The sequence below is a fragment of the Daldinia childiae genome (assembly GCF_008694065.1).
Source record: "Daldinia childiae strain JS-1345 chromosome Unknown Scaffold3, whole genome shotgun sequence".
Classification (NCBI taxonomy): Eukaryota; Fungi; Ascomycota; class Sordariomycetes; order Xylariales; family Hypoxylaceae; genus Daldinia; species Daldinia childiae.
In genome coordinates this window covers 4,030,222-4,045,809 of record NW_022984644.1, presented here as the reverse complement: position 1 = coordinate 4,045,809, position 15,588 = coordinate 4,030,222, and the positions used below count along the sequence as shown (strand labels likewise).

The 15,588-nt window shown below is 44.2% G+C and overlaps 4 protein-coding genes across 4 annotated transcripts; 2 read left to right on the top strand and 2 right to left on the bottom strand.

The window, feature by feature from the left end:
* Positions 1–230: 230 nt before the first annotated feature.
* GL218_03824 (uncharacterized protein) lies at positions 231–1,221 on the bottom strand (the record flags this gene model as incomplete). Its single annotated transcript, XM_033580402.1, has 2 exons — positions 231–473; positions 640–1,221. 2 exons carry the CDS (start codon positions 1,219–1,221, stop codon positions 231–233), a joined length of 825 nt encoding a protein of 274 aa, XP_033436313.1.
* Positions 1,222–5,709: 4,488 nt separating this feature from the next.
* GL218_03823 (uncharacterized protein) lies at positions 5,710–6,477 on the top strand (the record flags this gene model as incomplete). Its single annotated transcript, XM_033580401.1, has 1 exon — positions 5,710–6,477. One exon carries the CDS (start codon positions 5,710–5,712, stop codon positions 6,475–6,477), a length of 768 nt encoding a protein of 255 aa, XP_033437629.1.
* A 3,163-nt stretch (positions 6,478–9,640) lies between these two features.
* On the top strand, positions 9,641–10,427 carry GL218_03822 (uncharacterized protein; the record flags this gene model as incomplete). Its single annotated transcript, XM_033580400.1, has 2 exons — positions 9,641–9,673; positions 9,744–10,427. 2 exons carry the CDS (start codon positions 9,641–9,643, stop codon positions 10,425–10,427), a joined length of 717 nt encoding a protein of 238 aa, XP_033437630.1.
* A 1,463-nt stretch (positions 10,428–11,890) lies between these two features.
* GL218_03821 (putative ATP-dependent helicase C23E6.02) lies at positions 11,891–15,555 on the bottom strand (the record flags this gene model as incomplete). The annotated part of the gene is made up of 3 exons (XM_033580399.1): positions 11,891–12,595; positions 12,654–14,623; positions 14,751–15,555. The coding sequence occupies 3 exons, from the start codon at positions 15,553–15,555 to the stop codon at positions 11,891–11,893; spliced, it is 3,480 nt and encodes a 1,159-aa protein (XP_033437631.1).
* Between the last annotated feature and the right edge of the window lie 33 nt (positions 15,556–15,588).

Below are 15,588 nucleotides of genomic sequence, written 5' to 3'. Positions count from 1 at the left end.
AGGGTATCATCACATAACTCGAGGCTCGGCTGGGAACAAGACTCGAAGATTTCATTAGACAAGATGAGTTCACGGTCTTGGGAATAAAAAATATGTGAATTAACTTTTACAACTCGTCCAGTACAAAAAACTAGAAGCTATCATCAAGGGGGTATAACAGTCCAGAAGTCCGATCTAATGAAGACAGCGAAGCATCGCCGATATCGAACATGTCCACCAAGCGGAAATGATTATTTCGCATTCGGGTAAATTTGCCGTCCGTAATACTCGTTTACCTCCCTTTCAGATAGCTGATCTTCCCAGTTAGCGTCTCGAAACCTACACCCCTTCGTAGCGCAGTTGTAAAAAATCACTCGAGGGTTATGAGACCTTTCGGTCGTCATCTCCTCGCGCGATGGGTACCCGCAGAAGCACTCCGGGTTGTTCTTATGCACCCCGCGGTCATCGGCCCAGCAGATGAAGCCATCATAGCACTACAGTAGTAAGAGTTAGTTAGGTATACAATAAGAGATTAGAAAGATATCGTAAGATTAAGATAATCGAACCCCTCGACGAGCAGAAAATGAGAAGAGAATGATAACAGAGTGAAATAGATAAATTGAAAAGATGTCAGGGGCGGGAACCTACATCGCTACATACGTAGAACCATCTATCTGGGTTGTAAAGGGTGTGGGACTGCTTGAGCTCGAAACTGAGGTGGTCGAAACGATGGTTAGGGCAGCGGAGGGGGCGGCGCAGCGGGAAGTTGGGATGGTAGAAGGGTACGCCGGGAGGCGGTGGAGTTTGGGGCCGAGGAGGGAAGGGCAAGTGGGCGGAGGACCGCCGAAACGGGATCGGGGCTGCGTCTAGGCCTAGATCGTAGTGTCGCTGGGCATCGGGTGATATAAAGAAGCGATTTTTCTCATCCTCCAAGTCGATGTCTTCGTATTTGATGATAGGACTTGGTGGGCCGTCACCAAAACACTCGGGGATGCCGTGAGTTGATGGGTCGTCATCCCAGTACTCAGGGACGGGTTCATACTGGATGGAAACCGGGGCTGCTCCCATGAGACGCTTTCTGGCTGATCCGCTGTTGTCTTCGTCATCGTCCGTGTCCACTGCAGCGATGGTTCTGCTGCGCTTAGGGGTTATAGGAGGTTGCACAAGGGTATTGCTGCTACTGGTTTTCGCCACTGTTGTTCCAGATAGATCAGGTGCTTCCACTTTAACCTTAGTCGACATCAGTACTGATGAATAGGTGCGACAAGGCTCCTTGCCTTTGGGCTCCGAAGACTGTTCTGGAAGCTCCGATTTCACTTCCGTCTCACGGACAGGAGGATTAGGTGTCCCTTCTCTTGAAGGGCTCAAGGTCCTTGAAGACTCGCGTGAGCTACTATCATCTTCAGAGACGACGGTAGCTGAGGGCGACAGAGCCGGCTCAGGTTCCACCAACGACTCCTTGGACGGCTCTGTCGAATCGATGACCCGGCATTCCAGGGCCGCAGCCGCCGAGGCACGTCTAGTGGTCGGCGTCCTAAAAAAATACAAATCAGTGACTTAATTATCTTCATAGGGACGAACTTCGATCAATTGACTTACATGTTAACGAAAGTTCCGATAGAAGATCTGTAGTATTTGCAGTGCAGTTTACAGCTGTAGTGAATAGGGGTTGAGGTCACCTGCAGAGTATAACTGTCGTTCCAACTATCCAAGCACCTAAAATAGGCCCTGGACAGCAGATGATAGTGCTACACTCTGAACAAAAAAAAATTGGAAAGAGTGTATGTTGATGATGAGATCGTGTGTTTTATTCTTGATCATAAGATCCCACTTGCTTTAGGATCTTTAGGGGATCCGTGCGGCTGGAAACTACGTAATATGCTACCCTGCAACAAGCATGGTGTCCCTGCTGTTCATCAGTTAGCTATTTCGTGTTTGTCGCGAGAAGAAGAAGAAAGAAAGAATTTTCCTCGTTTCCTGAGAAGAGCTCTATTCTAGTAGAAATTGGTTGCTATGCAACTACAATTTCTCAGGCCGTTGGGGCGGGGGGCTGCCAGCTGCCATTGCATTCAGTCCTTGAACAAACGGCAGCGATGGGGACAACGGGCTCATACATATTCTGCCTATCGCTGATGCCCAAAACCCCTCTCTTCCTCAGGTCCCTTTAGAGTGAATGACTCTTTTTTAGATAGCCCGTCTGTACGCCTTGCGCCGACAAGCCACTATCTGCAGCGCAATCCTTACCTGAACCAGAGCAGGATTCTACTACGCTAAGAGCCACGCGGCTATTGGTTCCGTGGCACATCCCAAGAATTGGAAAGTTGGCATTGGACGCCACAGCTGAAAACTAAATACCTTAGGTAGGTTAGGATGAATTTGCTGCGAGCAGCCGGTTGGGTTGGAGTTCTGCTGCTCCTGCAAATTTACGATATCCCTGTCACGAGGTGGAACCAAACAGCATGGAAACAACTTCGTTATTCCACAAGGAACTCTAACTACCTAGAAGGTTCTACGTCTATAGTCACCCAAGTCATATTCATATTCCTGGTAAAGAGAATAGAAGAAAATCACACGCCCAGAGTTTTACAAGAGCCTTGGCAGGCTCAATTTCGACATAAAGATAGGAAAAGGTACCTAGGTATTCTTAAGGGAGGTACATAGATAACTATACATACAAACTAGCATTAACTAATTGATATTAATACAAGATGCTCGGGAGTCACGATCTCGTTGCCACGCCGGCTAGCATACAGCGGCGCGGCTACTTGCACTATCTACTCCGCACTCGGCACATAGGAGCCGGGAATATGCAGGCACTATATTACGAGGCGCATCTTGTTGAGAATCGAACAGTGCTTGATACGAGGCAACCATACATAATACGTATGTCGACTTGTGTGAAGGAGTTGACTGCTAGATTGTATCTAGGTAGAGAAGCATATAGAAGCATAGAGAAGCATAGAGAAACATAGAGAAACATAGAAAAATATTTCCTACATTTCCAAACGGAGCGTTTGCGTATTCTCTTGCAACGAGTTACGAGCTAGTTTCCTACATGCAGGTATCACAATATCGAGGACTATTCGTTGTCTTCTACAGGTGGTTAAATATATTCTCAAGTATTATACTTTTAATTACTTTTCTTTATAGACGAATGTTTGACATCTTCCATCCGTAGCCCTATTCAAATAAGCCACAGACTATTATGCAAATGTCAAACTCTTCTCTTACTGCTATTGGTCTAAGTGTTAAGCTAGAAACAGTATAGATGCCTGGCTTCCCATCACGTCATATGCTGTAGAGTTTTCTGAGAGAAACCAAAGAAATTGGCTTAGAAATTTTTGAATTTTTATTGCGGAATACTATTTAGAGAAATCCTCATAGTCACGCTTTTAGCTTTGTCGCAGGTTGTTTTGTTCATCATTACCTTAAACTATTATGAAAAACGGCTCCTTAAGCATTCTTTGACTGCTATAACCTGGAGACCGAGTTCACCAAACAAGTAACAAGGCATAATAAAAATTTAACCCGGTTCATTTATGGCGTAAATGTTTAAGATTTATATGAATTTATTAGAAGTTTTTCTATTTGATGATATAATGCTAGTCTGTTTCTGTGGTTGGCTGGTTAGTGTTAGAAGTCGTTCTTGTCCTCTTACGTCTCTTCGGCCGGGTCGTAAGAGGCTCCGTAAAAATAACCCGTGACTGGCCAGATACATCATCATGCTTATTTTTCCCTTCGAAATAGTTTCTCTTCTCGTTTGGGACCTTTAACTCTAGATATTGCTTGTTATTCCACATAAAAAAGCGACTATTGAAAACGAACGATAGCAAAAGGATTCTAGAAACACGGAGAAATATTGTAGTATGGAATGTGTCAACTATCAACGTTCTATATGAGACATCTAGAACAAAAATCAATGCTAGTGTGTATACCTGTGGGTTCTCGTAGCTGGTTTGGAGTTCCTCGCAGAACTACGAAGTTATTTCCTAGCTTCTTGGTTCACCTCGTGGCATTAGCTACATGAACTTATATTACCAACTGTTCTATAGACTATTCCATAAACCTCGTCAGTTCCTAAACTAATGGAACTGCTAGCTGATGGTTGATTCTAATTTATCAAGTGTTACTACTTGTATGTAACGTAACTTGGTATGCGAGCATTAATGTATTATAACCATTGTACCTAGGTTGAATGATATATTTTCCGAGTAGAAACTGACAATGCTCCAAGGAGTTCTAATTATTAACTAAGCTCCAACTTTATGTTTACAATACGTATAGGTTGTTAGTAAGAATAAGTAAAGCTTTAGTTGACTAGGCATAGTTAGTTAGTTGTAGTTACTTATTTCTAATTAGTTATGACTTATCTCCGGTATTAGTCTACAATATTCGTATGTGGGCTTGTAATTTGGTTTACCTACTAGAACTTAAACTTAAGTAATTGAACCTCGCCTGAAGACAAGCAACCTTGATAATTATTATCATAGATTTTGCATTACTCATAGTTGACACCTAGGGTTGCTTAGTCAACTTAAACTATTTGATAGTTAAACAGCTAGTTAGGAGGTAGTTAACATATTCTTTCAACTCCCAGTCATTGCCAGTGCTTTTATATGCCCAGTTAAGCCTCGGTACAATACCATTAAAGGTTTCTTAACGTAATATTTCTTAGATCAAGGTATCTCTTCGTAAGATAAGTTAAAGATAGGCTATTGAGGATGGTTAATGGTATTGTGGAGTTTATTTCATGATGTAACTCTCTTCGATCCCTACCTTGCACAACATCAAGACCGCCATTTACCCATGATGTAGACCCAGAGTGCTGAAGGATTTCCATAACCATAGTCAAGCAGAGAAAACGAAGATGAAGTCCAGTATGTTGCTTATGTTCCTTGGTGGAGTTTGAGCAAGGTTATGGGATTACGCCTTCTCTTAGGCGCATGAAAGAGTGGAAACTCAGGAGAAGTGCTTCGTAAAGATAATAATAACAAGCATTTTCGTTATTGCATTGCCGAAAGCTCCGCTTAAACCTCCTGAAAGCTCACAGTCTGATAAGATAGGTAGATAGGACGAACGTACTCTGAGACCTAGGTATTCGTTGACTATGCCTTCGGCTCCTTAACTCCTAGTTAAAGCAGCTATCACCGATTTTCATAACAAATCTTCCCTTATCGAAGCTTTAGACGCTCTCCCTGCTAAGCTGACAAAAACGAAACATTAATGTGGGGATTTGAGGCGGTCTACATATGATCGTGGCATGATCAAAAAGAGAACCGTGCCAATTTGTATCATTCTCTGGTTGTAATTATTGCGGTACCTCTCGAAGGGATTATGCAAGACCCAGCTTCATGTACGAAACAAAGGATCTCGAACAGCATCTTTATCAGATGCTAGGGTCTTCTTCCAAGGTTAACTTTTCCTAAGCTCGGAAATACAAAGAGCGATTGGCTCAAGGACTGACGTCTACGGCGATACGGAGGACCTTGTTGGCTCGGGCAATTGAGAACCCGGATGGTCATTCGATTCTTGATAAGAGGTCGGCCCTTAACATCTTCAATATTGATGCTATTATTAACTTTGTTTTCCTTTTTTCCGGACGCGTTGTTGCTCTACAATGTCTTAGATATAAATATTTCGCTACCGAATCGAATTACCAAGATATATCGGATCGCACATTGAGCTCAATTCTTATCGAGCAGTAGGAGATATCGAAGGCGACGAGAAGCAATGGAGGTCTCACCGTTGATGCGCGTTCCAGCAGAAGTACGGCTGATGATACTTGAATACCTATTCGATGATGGCGGACATAAGCAATTGCAAATTCGGAACGCGGGAGTTGAAAAATTACCAAAGACGGAAGACAGACGACGAAGGAGGTATTACACCTTAGAACGGACATTTCATCGCCGCTGTTACGAGACGACCTATCATCTCGAAACCGAGGGTGTTAACTTCTGCGTATCTGCCATGAGAATCAACAAGACGATATACGAAGAAACATCATACTTGGTCTATGGTAGACACACGTTCGACTTCGGGCACGCAATCGAAGCGGTCGAGCCTTTCCTCTCGGATTTGACACCCCAGAGCCGCGGGCTTATCCGAGAAATATCCTTGTATAAGCGGGGGCCCGTCCCACCTTACGACAACGACAGGGGCGAGTGGCAAAGCGTGTGCCGGTTCCTAGAAAATAACGGGTCTGTCAGAAAGCTGCGGTTGGTGGTGCAGAGTGGCCGTCCCAATGCGACATGGGAAGGGCCGAAAGAATTCACCGCGGCAGACTTAAAGCTTCTCTTCGACCTCAAGCACGAGAGCTTAGATTGGGTCGGGGAGCTCGCCCGCGTCAAGGGGATCGAGGAGTTAGAGATCCTACCGGATGTCCATTACTGCCCGCCACCATCGTCTACCAATATGATCATTTTCGCTGCCCTCTCTGCTTCTATTGAGAGGGGTCTAACGGAGTTCCTCAGAACACAGCTATGCTTGCCTCTATGATGTACAATTTGCATGTACGAGTTCACGTTATCATGTATGGGATAGGAAAATTTGGTTATTAGAAATGGAATACTTGGGTTAATTGGACGGTAGAAAATAATTATAGTCTTACGATAAATAGGTACTTAATACAAGACAATAGCTATATTGATATCGCCTTATTCGAGAAACTCGATATTAACATCCAACCCCTTTTTATACACATTATTGACCACATAGCATCAACCCACCCAATAATCTCTTTCCTAAACGTGACACAATGTAGGTACCTAAGTAACTAATCTCTAATCCTGTTAGAGTCAAAATAACATCATCTCAAAGTCGACTGAATGCTATTAATAGATAAATATGTAATTATAGGGCCTAAATATACCGAAGTATACGATACGTAACTATGGGTCTCAATGTAAAGAATACTTCTATTAGTGGATACCAAAAATAAAAATTACGCAACATGAAAGCAGTATATCATAAATTTTCGAAACTTCGTAAAGAGACTACTTAAGTACTTGTACATGTAGTGAGAATATAAGAAGATTGAGTCCCCAAACACACTTATAAGTAAAAGAGAACTACGAGGAAAAGTTTAAAATATTAGCCACTGGGCCAATGTTAATGGTTACTGAGAGAAATAGAAAAGGGGAAGATAATAAACAGTTCAAACGCCCTCAGAAAAATACTGTCTTCCATAGCAGTTTCCCGCTCAGATAAGCCAATGCATGTTATTTGTTTTATCATCGTCATCGGGCAAATAAGTCTGGCATAAACTAATCGACTTGAATTAGTAACCTTGAGAAAAATTGTCTGATACTGGAACAATTCAACCACTTAGTTGCCTATGGCACACTCAATATTATATCTTGGCTTTTTTGAACGCGATTAGCAGTATAGCCTCGACCTAGTCGATCGACTTCCATCTGTCTACCTGGGTACCTAAGGCAAGTATGATATGAATGTGCTCACGTGAGCTAGAAAAGGGGTCGTTCGCTTCATGGTTTTGCTCAAATTTGATAGTTAATTTTCCTTACAGAGAAGTGATAGTTATACTACTGCTGTGTAACGATCTAGGAGCGAAAAGTCCTAGGTTATGAGATGAAGAGGGGAAGTTTCAACAAATAATGAGGCCAAGCAGCCAAGTTATAAGTACACGAAGTTTCGATTAGGTAAGTTGCAGATCAATTCTAGAAAGCCAATCCCGTAACAATATCCTAGTATCAGTTACCAAATAGATATCAAATCGAGACATGGGGCAGATTGTTTCCCTGTAACCTCCCTTAGCTACTCTTTATAACAAAAACTTAGCACTTAAGTCAAGAGTCTAAGCATATTCTCTCAGGCAACTTCTTAATAGACAATCTAGGTAGCATAAGTAATTAAATACATATAGAGAAGAGTTGCAATCAACTTTTCAAATATTTTAATATCAACTGCTCAAGTTCTCGTATTCTCCCCGTTTTATTTGTTTCTAGCTAATTCAATCTAGGTATATATGGTAAGAGCTTGGTAGAAAGGGGAATATGCTAATACATTCTGGCCACCTGCTGCTTATATGGACTCTATAGTCTAAGATGCGGTCTTGCACACTACAAACAGGAGTACTAATCCTTTCGCTGTTCCAGACGATTTATAATGTAAGTTGTGCCAGGTTACTACGATATTATGCTGTGGAAAGGAGATATGGTAGCACGCCACCCATAGACTCTACTGAGATATCAGGCTCACGCAGCTTAATCGCAGCGGTTACGAATACAGGGGGGCGGTTTTTGGTCTACCAGGTCCACGTCCTCTAGATAGTACAAGCTCACCCTAGTCAGGCTAAGGTTATACGGAATCTGAGACATGAAGCCATAGATGGAAATAGTTTCCAGGCTATCTTGATGGCTGATTTTCGTCTGAAGCTAAAGTATGCAAGCCAATGAAAATGGAAATGAGGGGTTGGAGAACTCTAGCATCTTGAATGATTCAGTGTATATCGATTGGAAGCATAATTCAAACTTCTTTGATGATATCTCTATTAGAGTTATTACCACTTAAGACATACTGTGCATTTAGTGGCATTAAATCCTATTAGTTTCGTATAGTATCGTCTTCTATCTCCTTTATCGTCAAGAAGATATGCAATGAATACCGAAGCCTGCCTCCCATTTCTAAGGACCTTGATCCCATCAGTACAAAGGTTGCATGCTAATAGAGGACAAGGAAACGCACATCTTATATTGTCATCCCACCCAGCGTGACACAGTGACGCAAATCCAACACTTTCGGCGTCGCGCTCGAGCGCTGGTTGGCTTAGGTATCTATATGGGTGGCATGGAAGTCTAAGGTCTACATACATCCAGCTACGCGCCCGGCTTACCACTTTAACCCTATAAGGATTATGTTGCTTATCGCCTCTTTGGTGCTATTCGAATAGGTCGTGTCCCCTTTTCTATGCTGTTATCTCAAGGAAGTCCATAACAAACGAGACAAATATATGCAACCTTCTGATTTAAGAAATCCTTTCCTGGTATAACACAATATCTTAGAGTAAGCCTTAGACATAATTGTGCGTGATTCAGATCCTCTCGACCGGGTTTTTGCCTCTGGCTTATGGCCACAGATGACTCCAAATGCCGTGGTACACATGGTTATCGAAGAGCCTGCTGTAAGATGTTGAGAGGGGCTAGTATACATCAATATACACATCGATATCTAGTAGCGAGTGGCATATTGTGGAGGACAAGCAGCTCGGGGTAATATAGCCAGCCCATCATGAGGCTCCGGATACCAATAGTTGTCATTAAATTGTCTTGAAAGGGCTCTTTCCACCCCCCTTCGATCGTTTTTAATCTTATTCCTGCAATCTCTTGTGAGATTCTCAAGTATAAACAAGTAAGAAACATGAATGGGACTGACCTTTACATATCCAAGGGCACATGTTTCTTCGGGCCGGGTCAAGTCGCAGACTCGAAATATATTCCCTGCGGAAATTCTGAGCTTCTGGGCCCTCAGTCTTGTTGTTACGCTGGGGATTTTTGCCTGTCGAGCACGGCCTGTTTTGACAATGACAGTTCGTCTTTCTCATTACCTCACAATGTAAATTACCCAGGACTGACCCAGGTAATACTATAGCCGTTGTTACATACCTCGCCGGATGCACAGACTCAACGTTCACATCTGCCAAATGCACAAACAAGTACGAGTATCCCGATCAGCAGTATGTAGCAATAGCTCGATGCGAAGGTGATGAAGTAGATATATGGTCAGGCTGTTCCCATCATCCCAAGTGGATTGAGATACAGAAGGAGCCGGACTGCGCGTGCAACGCCTCTAAAGCGTTAATCCGCAACCCGAACGGGAAGTCTAGTCTTTATGAGATTGCACATCTTCCCACCTCTGGGAGTACTATCAGCTTCAACCCTACCGCGGTCCCGACCCTTACTTCTACCAATAACCAAAATCCGGACTCAACCACCGAGACGTCTTCTTCCACGGCTTCACCCACACCCACCTCGAATGCTTCACAGGAAGAATCGTCAAATACGAAAGTAATCATTGGCGTGACCGTTGGGGTGGGTGTCCCCCTATTGGCAGCATTAATATTCCTCGCAATTTTCCTTCGGCGCAGGAAGCTCGTAACAAAAGCAGCGGCATCAGCGATTAACACAGAGCCTCAGGATGAAGCACCACGTCAAGACCAGCAACCTGTCACCGCGCAAGAAATCCACGATGATCAAGGCTCTATTAAGCCTGTAAACACCGCTAGCCCCGAATCGCCCCAGCCAGCCTCCTCGTGGTATGGGTACAAATCCGAACTAGACGCTACTTCGGCTCAAAAGCCTGAGCTCGCTGGAGACGAGCCAGGAACATTCAGCACGTCCAGCTGGAACTCTGGTACTCTCGATAGCCACCAAATATCAGAGCTGTCAAGTCACGATGCTGTTACAAGTGCGACAAGAGAGAATTCTTAAGAATAGGGATATTGTAAGAGGCGGAACTTTTAAATACCTGATTATACCACCTATAATAAAACAAACTAAACCGATTTATCCTAATTGTAGACAGGGCGAACGATGTTGCTCTTACCCAGTGACTTTGGACATGGCTAATTTTCTATCTTCTCCAAGTTACAAACTCCTCTGTATCTTGAACATAGATCATATTACTAAGTACTCGTCATAAAATGACTAAATACAACTAGTTATGGAGTTACCAATCCGACAGCCTCATATATATCGTTCATCCACAAAGCAAAATCGTGACTAAGATAATAATCGTGACCATAAGACCACATTCCCTTGCCGTCAACCCCAATATCGATAATAGGGACGATGATTGTCCGTCGGACACAGCAGGATTAGTGCCTTTTACGCTTACTTCCCACTCTGAAGTATCTGCTAGTTCTCCCCCTGACCTGCTCTTCTCCATATTGAAACTTGAGATGCTTGTGCCTTGGGCATCGGCCGGTTCCATTTGGCCATGAATCGTGTCTATTGATTCATTTGAAGCTCTGTAGCTCTTATCTCCCATCGCCCTGTCGTAAATGTACTGAGCAATCGCTTGGTGCCCTGCTCGCCTTGCACGTTGATAAGGCGTTAGGAGACTTCGGTCTCTGACCCGGAACGGAACCCCTCCCTCAATAAGTATTTTGACAATATCGATTTCATTGCAATCGATAGCATAGCTAAGTAATGGTAGAAGCCAACCACCTTCGGGGTTTTGGAAAGTTGCGTTATGTCGGAGGAGCAAAAAGGCACAGTTTTCTCTAGCCACCTGCTCTGCAGCAGACATCAAAGGAGTTCTTCCCAGGAGATCTTCCTCATTGATTTCGCACCCGTTTTGGAGTAGGAACTCTATAGCTTCGAGTTGGCCGAAGTAGACTGCAATGTGCAAGGGCGTGAATCCCCAACGGTCCTTAGGCCCGATACTAGCCCCCCTTTCGAGGAGAAGACGCATGTTATCTAGGTAGGTACCTATATGTAGTAGTCCCCCTCGGTATTCTTAACCATTATTTTCGTAGTAGCAGGTAGTAAGTTGCGATGCATGTACGGATTACGATTTAGTTGGTTGCAATTAATCTTATTAATCAGCGATTGAAGGTAATTGCTTAAAAAGGGGCTGACTTCAACCATTCCTTATAACAGGTACCTAACTATCTCCTAGGTAACTAAGTATAATCACTTCTTAGTATCATCGGCAAGTGAGCATCTTGAATTAATAACAACTAAAGCGAAGACTATGGCAGTAAGATCAATGATGCGCCTGATATTCCGAAACTTCACGGTATGATGGCTTCCATGTATGAATAAATACCTTGCGATCCTCTTATTCCCTTATGGTATATCCCTTTCCAGATTGGTAGTGTTAAGATTGAATTTTGAATCTTAGACCAAATATCATGACAAGTAGAAAGACGTCGGCATGTAGATCCATCCTAAACTGCGAAAGCTACTCTGGCGCTGCGTTTTGGTGGTCGTTCGTGTGCCTCGGTATCGCTGTTCTTACTTGGCGATTCGCTAGTCGTAGATGACAGACTATGCATTCGTTTTAGGCTTTTATTCATCCTGAAAGGTATAGGGGCGGGCCCGCCTATTGATGTGGTGGCATCTGACCTTACTTTAGCGTCCGGACTACCTGTGATCAGTCCCTCATCAGGATGAAGCTCGCGGCCGGATCCTCTACCAAAGACATATTGCGGAGTTTCCAACATCGCAGTTTGGGCAACACCATCTTCTTCGTCAGGCAAAGGTATTATCTTCGCATTTAGGATCCATCGGTATATAAGTCTATCGTCCAAGATCGACTTGACTTTGCTATGTTCGGCATATGTCATCTCCTTTCGGCGATTTATAATGACCTCCTCGATACTATTTCGTAAAACAAGAGTCTCGACAGACACCGGCTTCTGCTGGCTGATCCGTCGCGCTCTTCCGATAGCCTGCGCCTCGACCTGAGGATTCAATACTGGACTGATGAAATATATTCGCGACGCAGAGCGCATATCGAGACCGAATGCTGCTTGACTTATATCCATCAAAAGAACTCGAAACTTCGGATTGTGTGTAAAAGTAGCAACGTATTGTGCACGCCTGTCTGCACTGAGACCGGCCCTTGCATAGATCAAATGTTGAATCTGTAGCTATAATTCAAGTAAGTACCTAATATACTAATAAGCGGACGGGGAAGCAATATCTTACAATTTCTAGCATGCCAGCCAAGTAATACGCAATGTTTTCGTTGTCATAGAAAACAATGATCTGCTCCTCATCTTGGTACTTGACGATAGAATCAATGAGGTAGGACAACTTAGCCGAAACTGTCGAGATAATTCTAGTCTTCGCTAAAGGCTCCGCAACCTTAACATGACCCCCTAGTTCTGTTCCAATTCCCTGCGCATTCTCGATTACCGGCTGTGTTGCGTTTCCTAGTGTACCTGATTTCGGTATCGCGTGATAATCACCCCCAAGAGCGGTGTTTCCCGCCAAAGCCGAAGCCTGGCTTGGTTGTGTTGCGACGTAACCAGATGCATCCATTGCTGCCATTAAGGCCTGAGAGCGCTCGGCCGCACCTTGTTGATCAAGACGACCACTTTCTATCATAAGTTGTAGAGATGTTGGGGCGTCAATGCAGGGATTTAAGAACCTCTGTAGTGCGTGTACCATCCCAGCATCAGTACAAATTGGTTGGCCACCGGCGTCCGAATCATCAAGCGACCAGTTCTTTCCGCCACCTCCAGGAAAGTTGTCGATATACAACGGCATGGCGTGGAATGTGTTGCTTACATCTTTTAACCGGTTGTTCACAGCGATTTTACCGAAGTCAATTGCCTGTCTCAGTAGGTCCTCGTCTTCGCCGCTGATAGGAATGTCCTTCTTCTCAAGAAAGCCTTCTGCGGTCTCCAATGCTTTCGCGATATCTTCAGCTGAGTAAAACACCCCGCCGAAAAAGCAGGCTTGCCTTAAGTTCCTAACGAGTTGGGCAAGACTCTTACGCTGCCTCTCGTGGAAGAAGTAATCCATATCTGTCCGCTGCGACTGCACTGAGTTGAAAATGATCATCATCGAAAAAAGATTTAGAGACAGCTTATCCTGGAACGAGCCGTCGAGTAACACGATCTTTTCTTCTACTGGGGGGAGGAGTGTGCTGACATCCGGAAGCTGATGACGAATGATCAGCGAATTGAGAGCCGTCCTCAAACAATCTTTACGATTATGGCCCTTGGCGTGCTGCTCTGGATGCATCATATACGTGTTCCAATCCGCTACACTATCGCCAGCCTCGTCCTTCGTATTCGCCCATGGGCGAACCTTAAGATACTTTGCCGCAAGGTTGCCAATTCTCTGTAGGTCCTCCCTTTCTTGTCGTAAGGTAGACTGCACTCTCCCTTTTGTGCTCTCATTATTACTCTTATCTTTCGTCTCAGAAGACTGCTGCTCAATACCATAAAGACCTCTCGAAGGAGTTCCTGTGACGACCCACCGGGCGGCAATCTCAAGACGATCGAGGACTCTCATAACATCGCTCTTCCAGCTCCGACTCTTATTCCCCAACTTGTGGCCTTCGTCAATGATACATCGTTTAAATCGAATGTACTCAAGCGGACAATAAATATCTGAAGTTGGCCCCTCCTTATTTGATCGCTCCCTCTGGATCCACTCGAAGCGACTCTCGGAAAAGATGATCAAATCATAACCTAACAAGGTAGTCACCGGTGGAATAGATTGCTTTTCTACAAGCACTAGTGTGTTTAAACCGGTCGTATGCTTCTTCATTTCATTCTGCCATTGTTTAACAAGATTGTTAGGGACAATAACGAGCGTGGCATGGCTCAGATAGACTTCTTTGGGCGGCACAATTCGAGATGTGGTTCTGTTACTTCTTCTTGGTTCTACTAAGGTGTTCTGTACCTTATATAATGCACGATTTTCCAGCCTGGTCAAGGCGTCGATGCAGTTCCGGTATTCATAACCGAATCGAGTAGCAGATGCTTCGAAATAGGGCTTCCATGCTATGGAATTCTTGTTTGCAGTGGCTGCAGCCATGTCAAGTAAGCTTGCACTTTTTAACCTGGGCGCAACTTCAGCTACAAAGGGTTCTGGAGCCTTTGTCGGTTCACTTTTCGTACACAGAATAAGAGCTAGACATATGAGGGTCTTGCCGGTACCCACTATCGCAATAGTCAGTAATTTCCATTTTAAGAAGACTAACAATGGCTTGATAGGCTGTCAGGGATTTATTCACACTGTCACAGCCTCTAAGGCAGAGGGTTGCTAAGACATTCTCGCTGTACTCACTTTCTTCGGCAAGGATCCCGCCACGCACTCCATCATAATATCTAGGTTCTCTCAAAACAATGCCTGAGACATTATCGAAGTACCAAGGCTGTCCTTCTTGGTCGAGCACTGATCGAAATCGGGGATCGACAATCCTGCCAGGATTTTCTTCGCGTTGAAGCATAAGTGCTGCTGACCTGCCTTGGTAGGGGTAAAGCTTCGTAGTTAGACCAGGAACCTGACTCTCTAGCAAGCACTGCATCCCGTCTCGGGTATCGGGATTAGTTTCCAACTCAGGGAGGGGGTCGGGAGAAGGAACATTGTTGAACATGGTTAAGAGAGATGTGGGCTCGCCATTAGGCAGACCTTCGCTCTGGGGCATTGGCTTCTCATAACTATCTTCCTCTCCATTCCATGATTTCAATGAAAAGTCAAGCTGGGATATAAGTAAGGACGTTGCTCTCATCAGCTCATTTCGAAGATCAATAGTGCTTCTGTCAACATCTTGTGGGAGGATATAAACCCGAATGCGGCTACTGCTATTGACACAAGAAGTCAAACTAAAAGACATCTGAATCCATCGACTTTGCCATGATCCTATAAACGGTTGCAATATAGGTAACTTCAGGAGCGCTTCCTGTGCTTGACTTGGAAGACAGGCAGACTCGGGGATATCATCAAGACGCCGAGAGAAGAACTTCCATGACTGTGAATTCGATATTTTCCAGGATTCGGGTGATATTAAATTGGTATCAACCACGGATAACTTAAGACACCCAGCAGGGATGTATTTGTTGAGCCCTGGGATGTCTATTGTAGACACCATTGTAGCAGTTAGTGATACTGGAGCCGTGTTAGT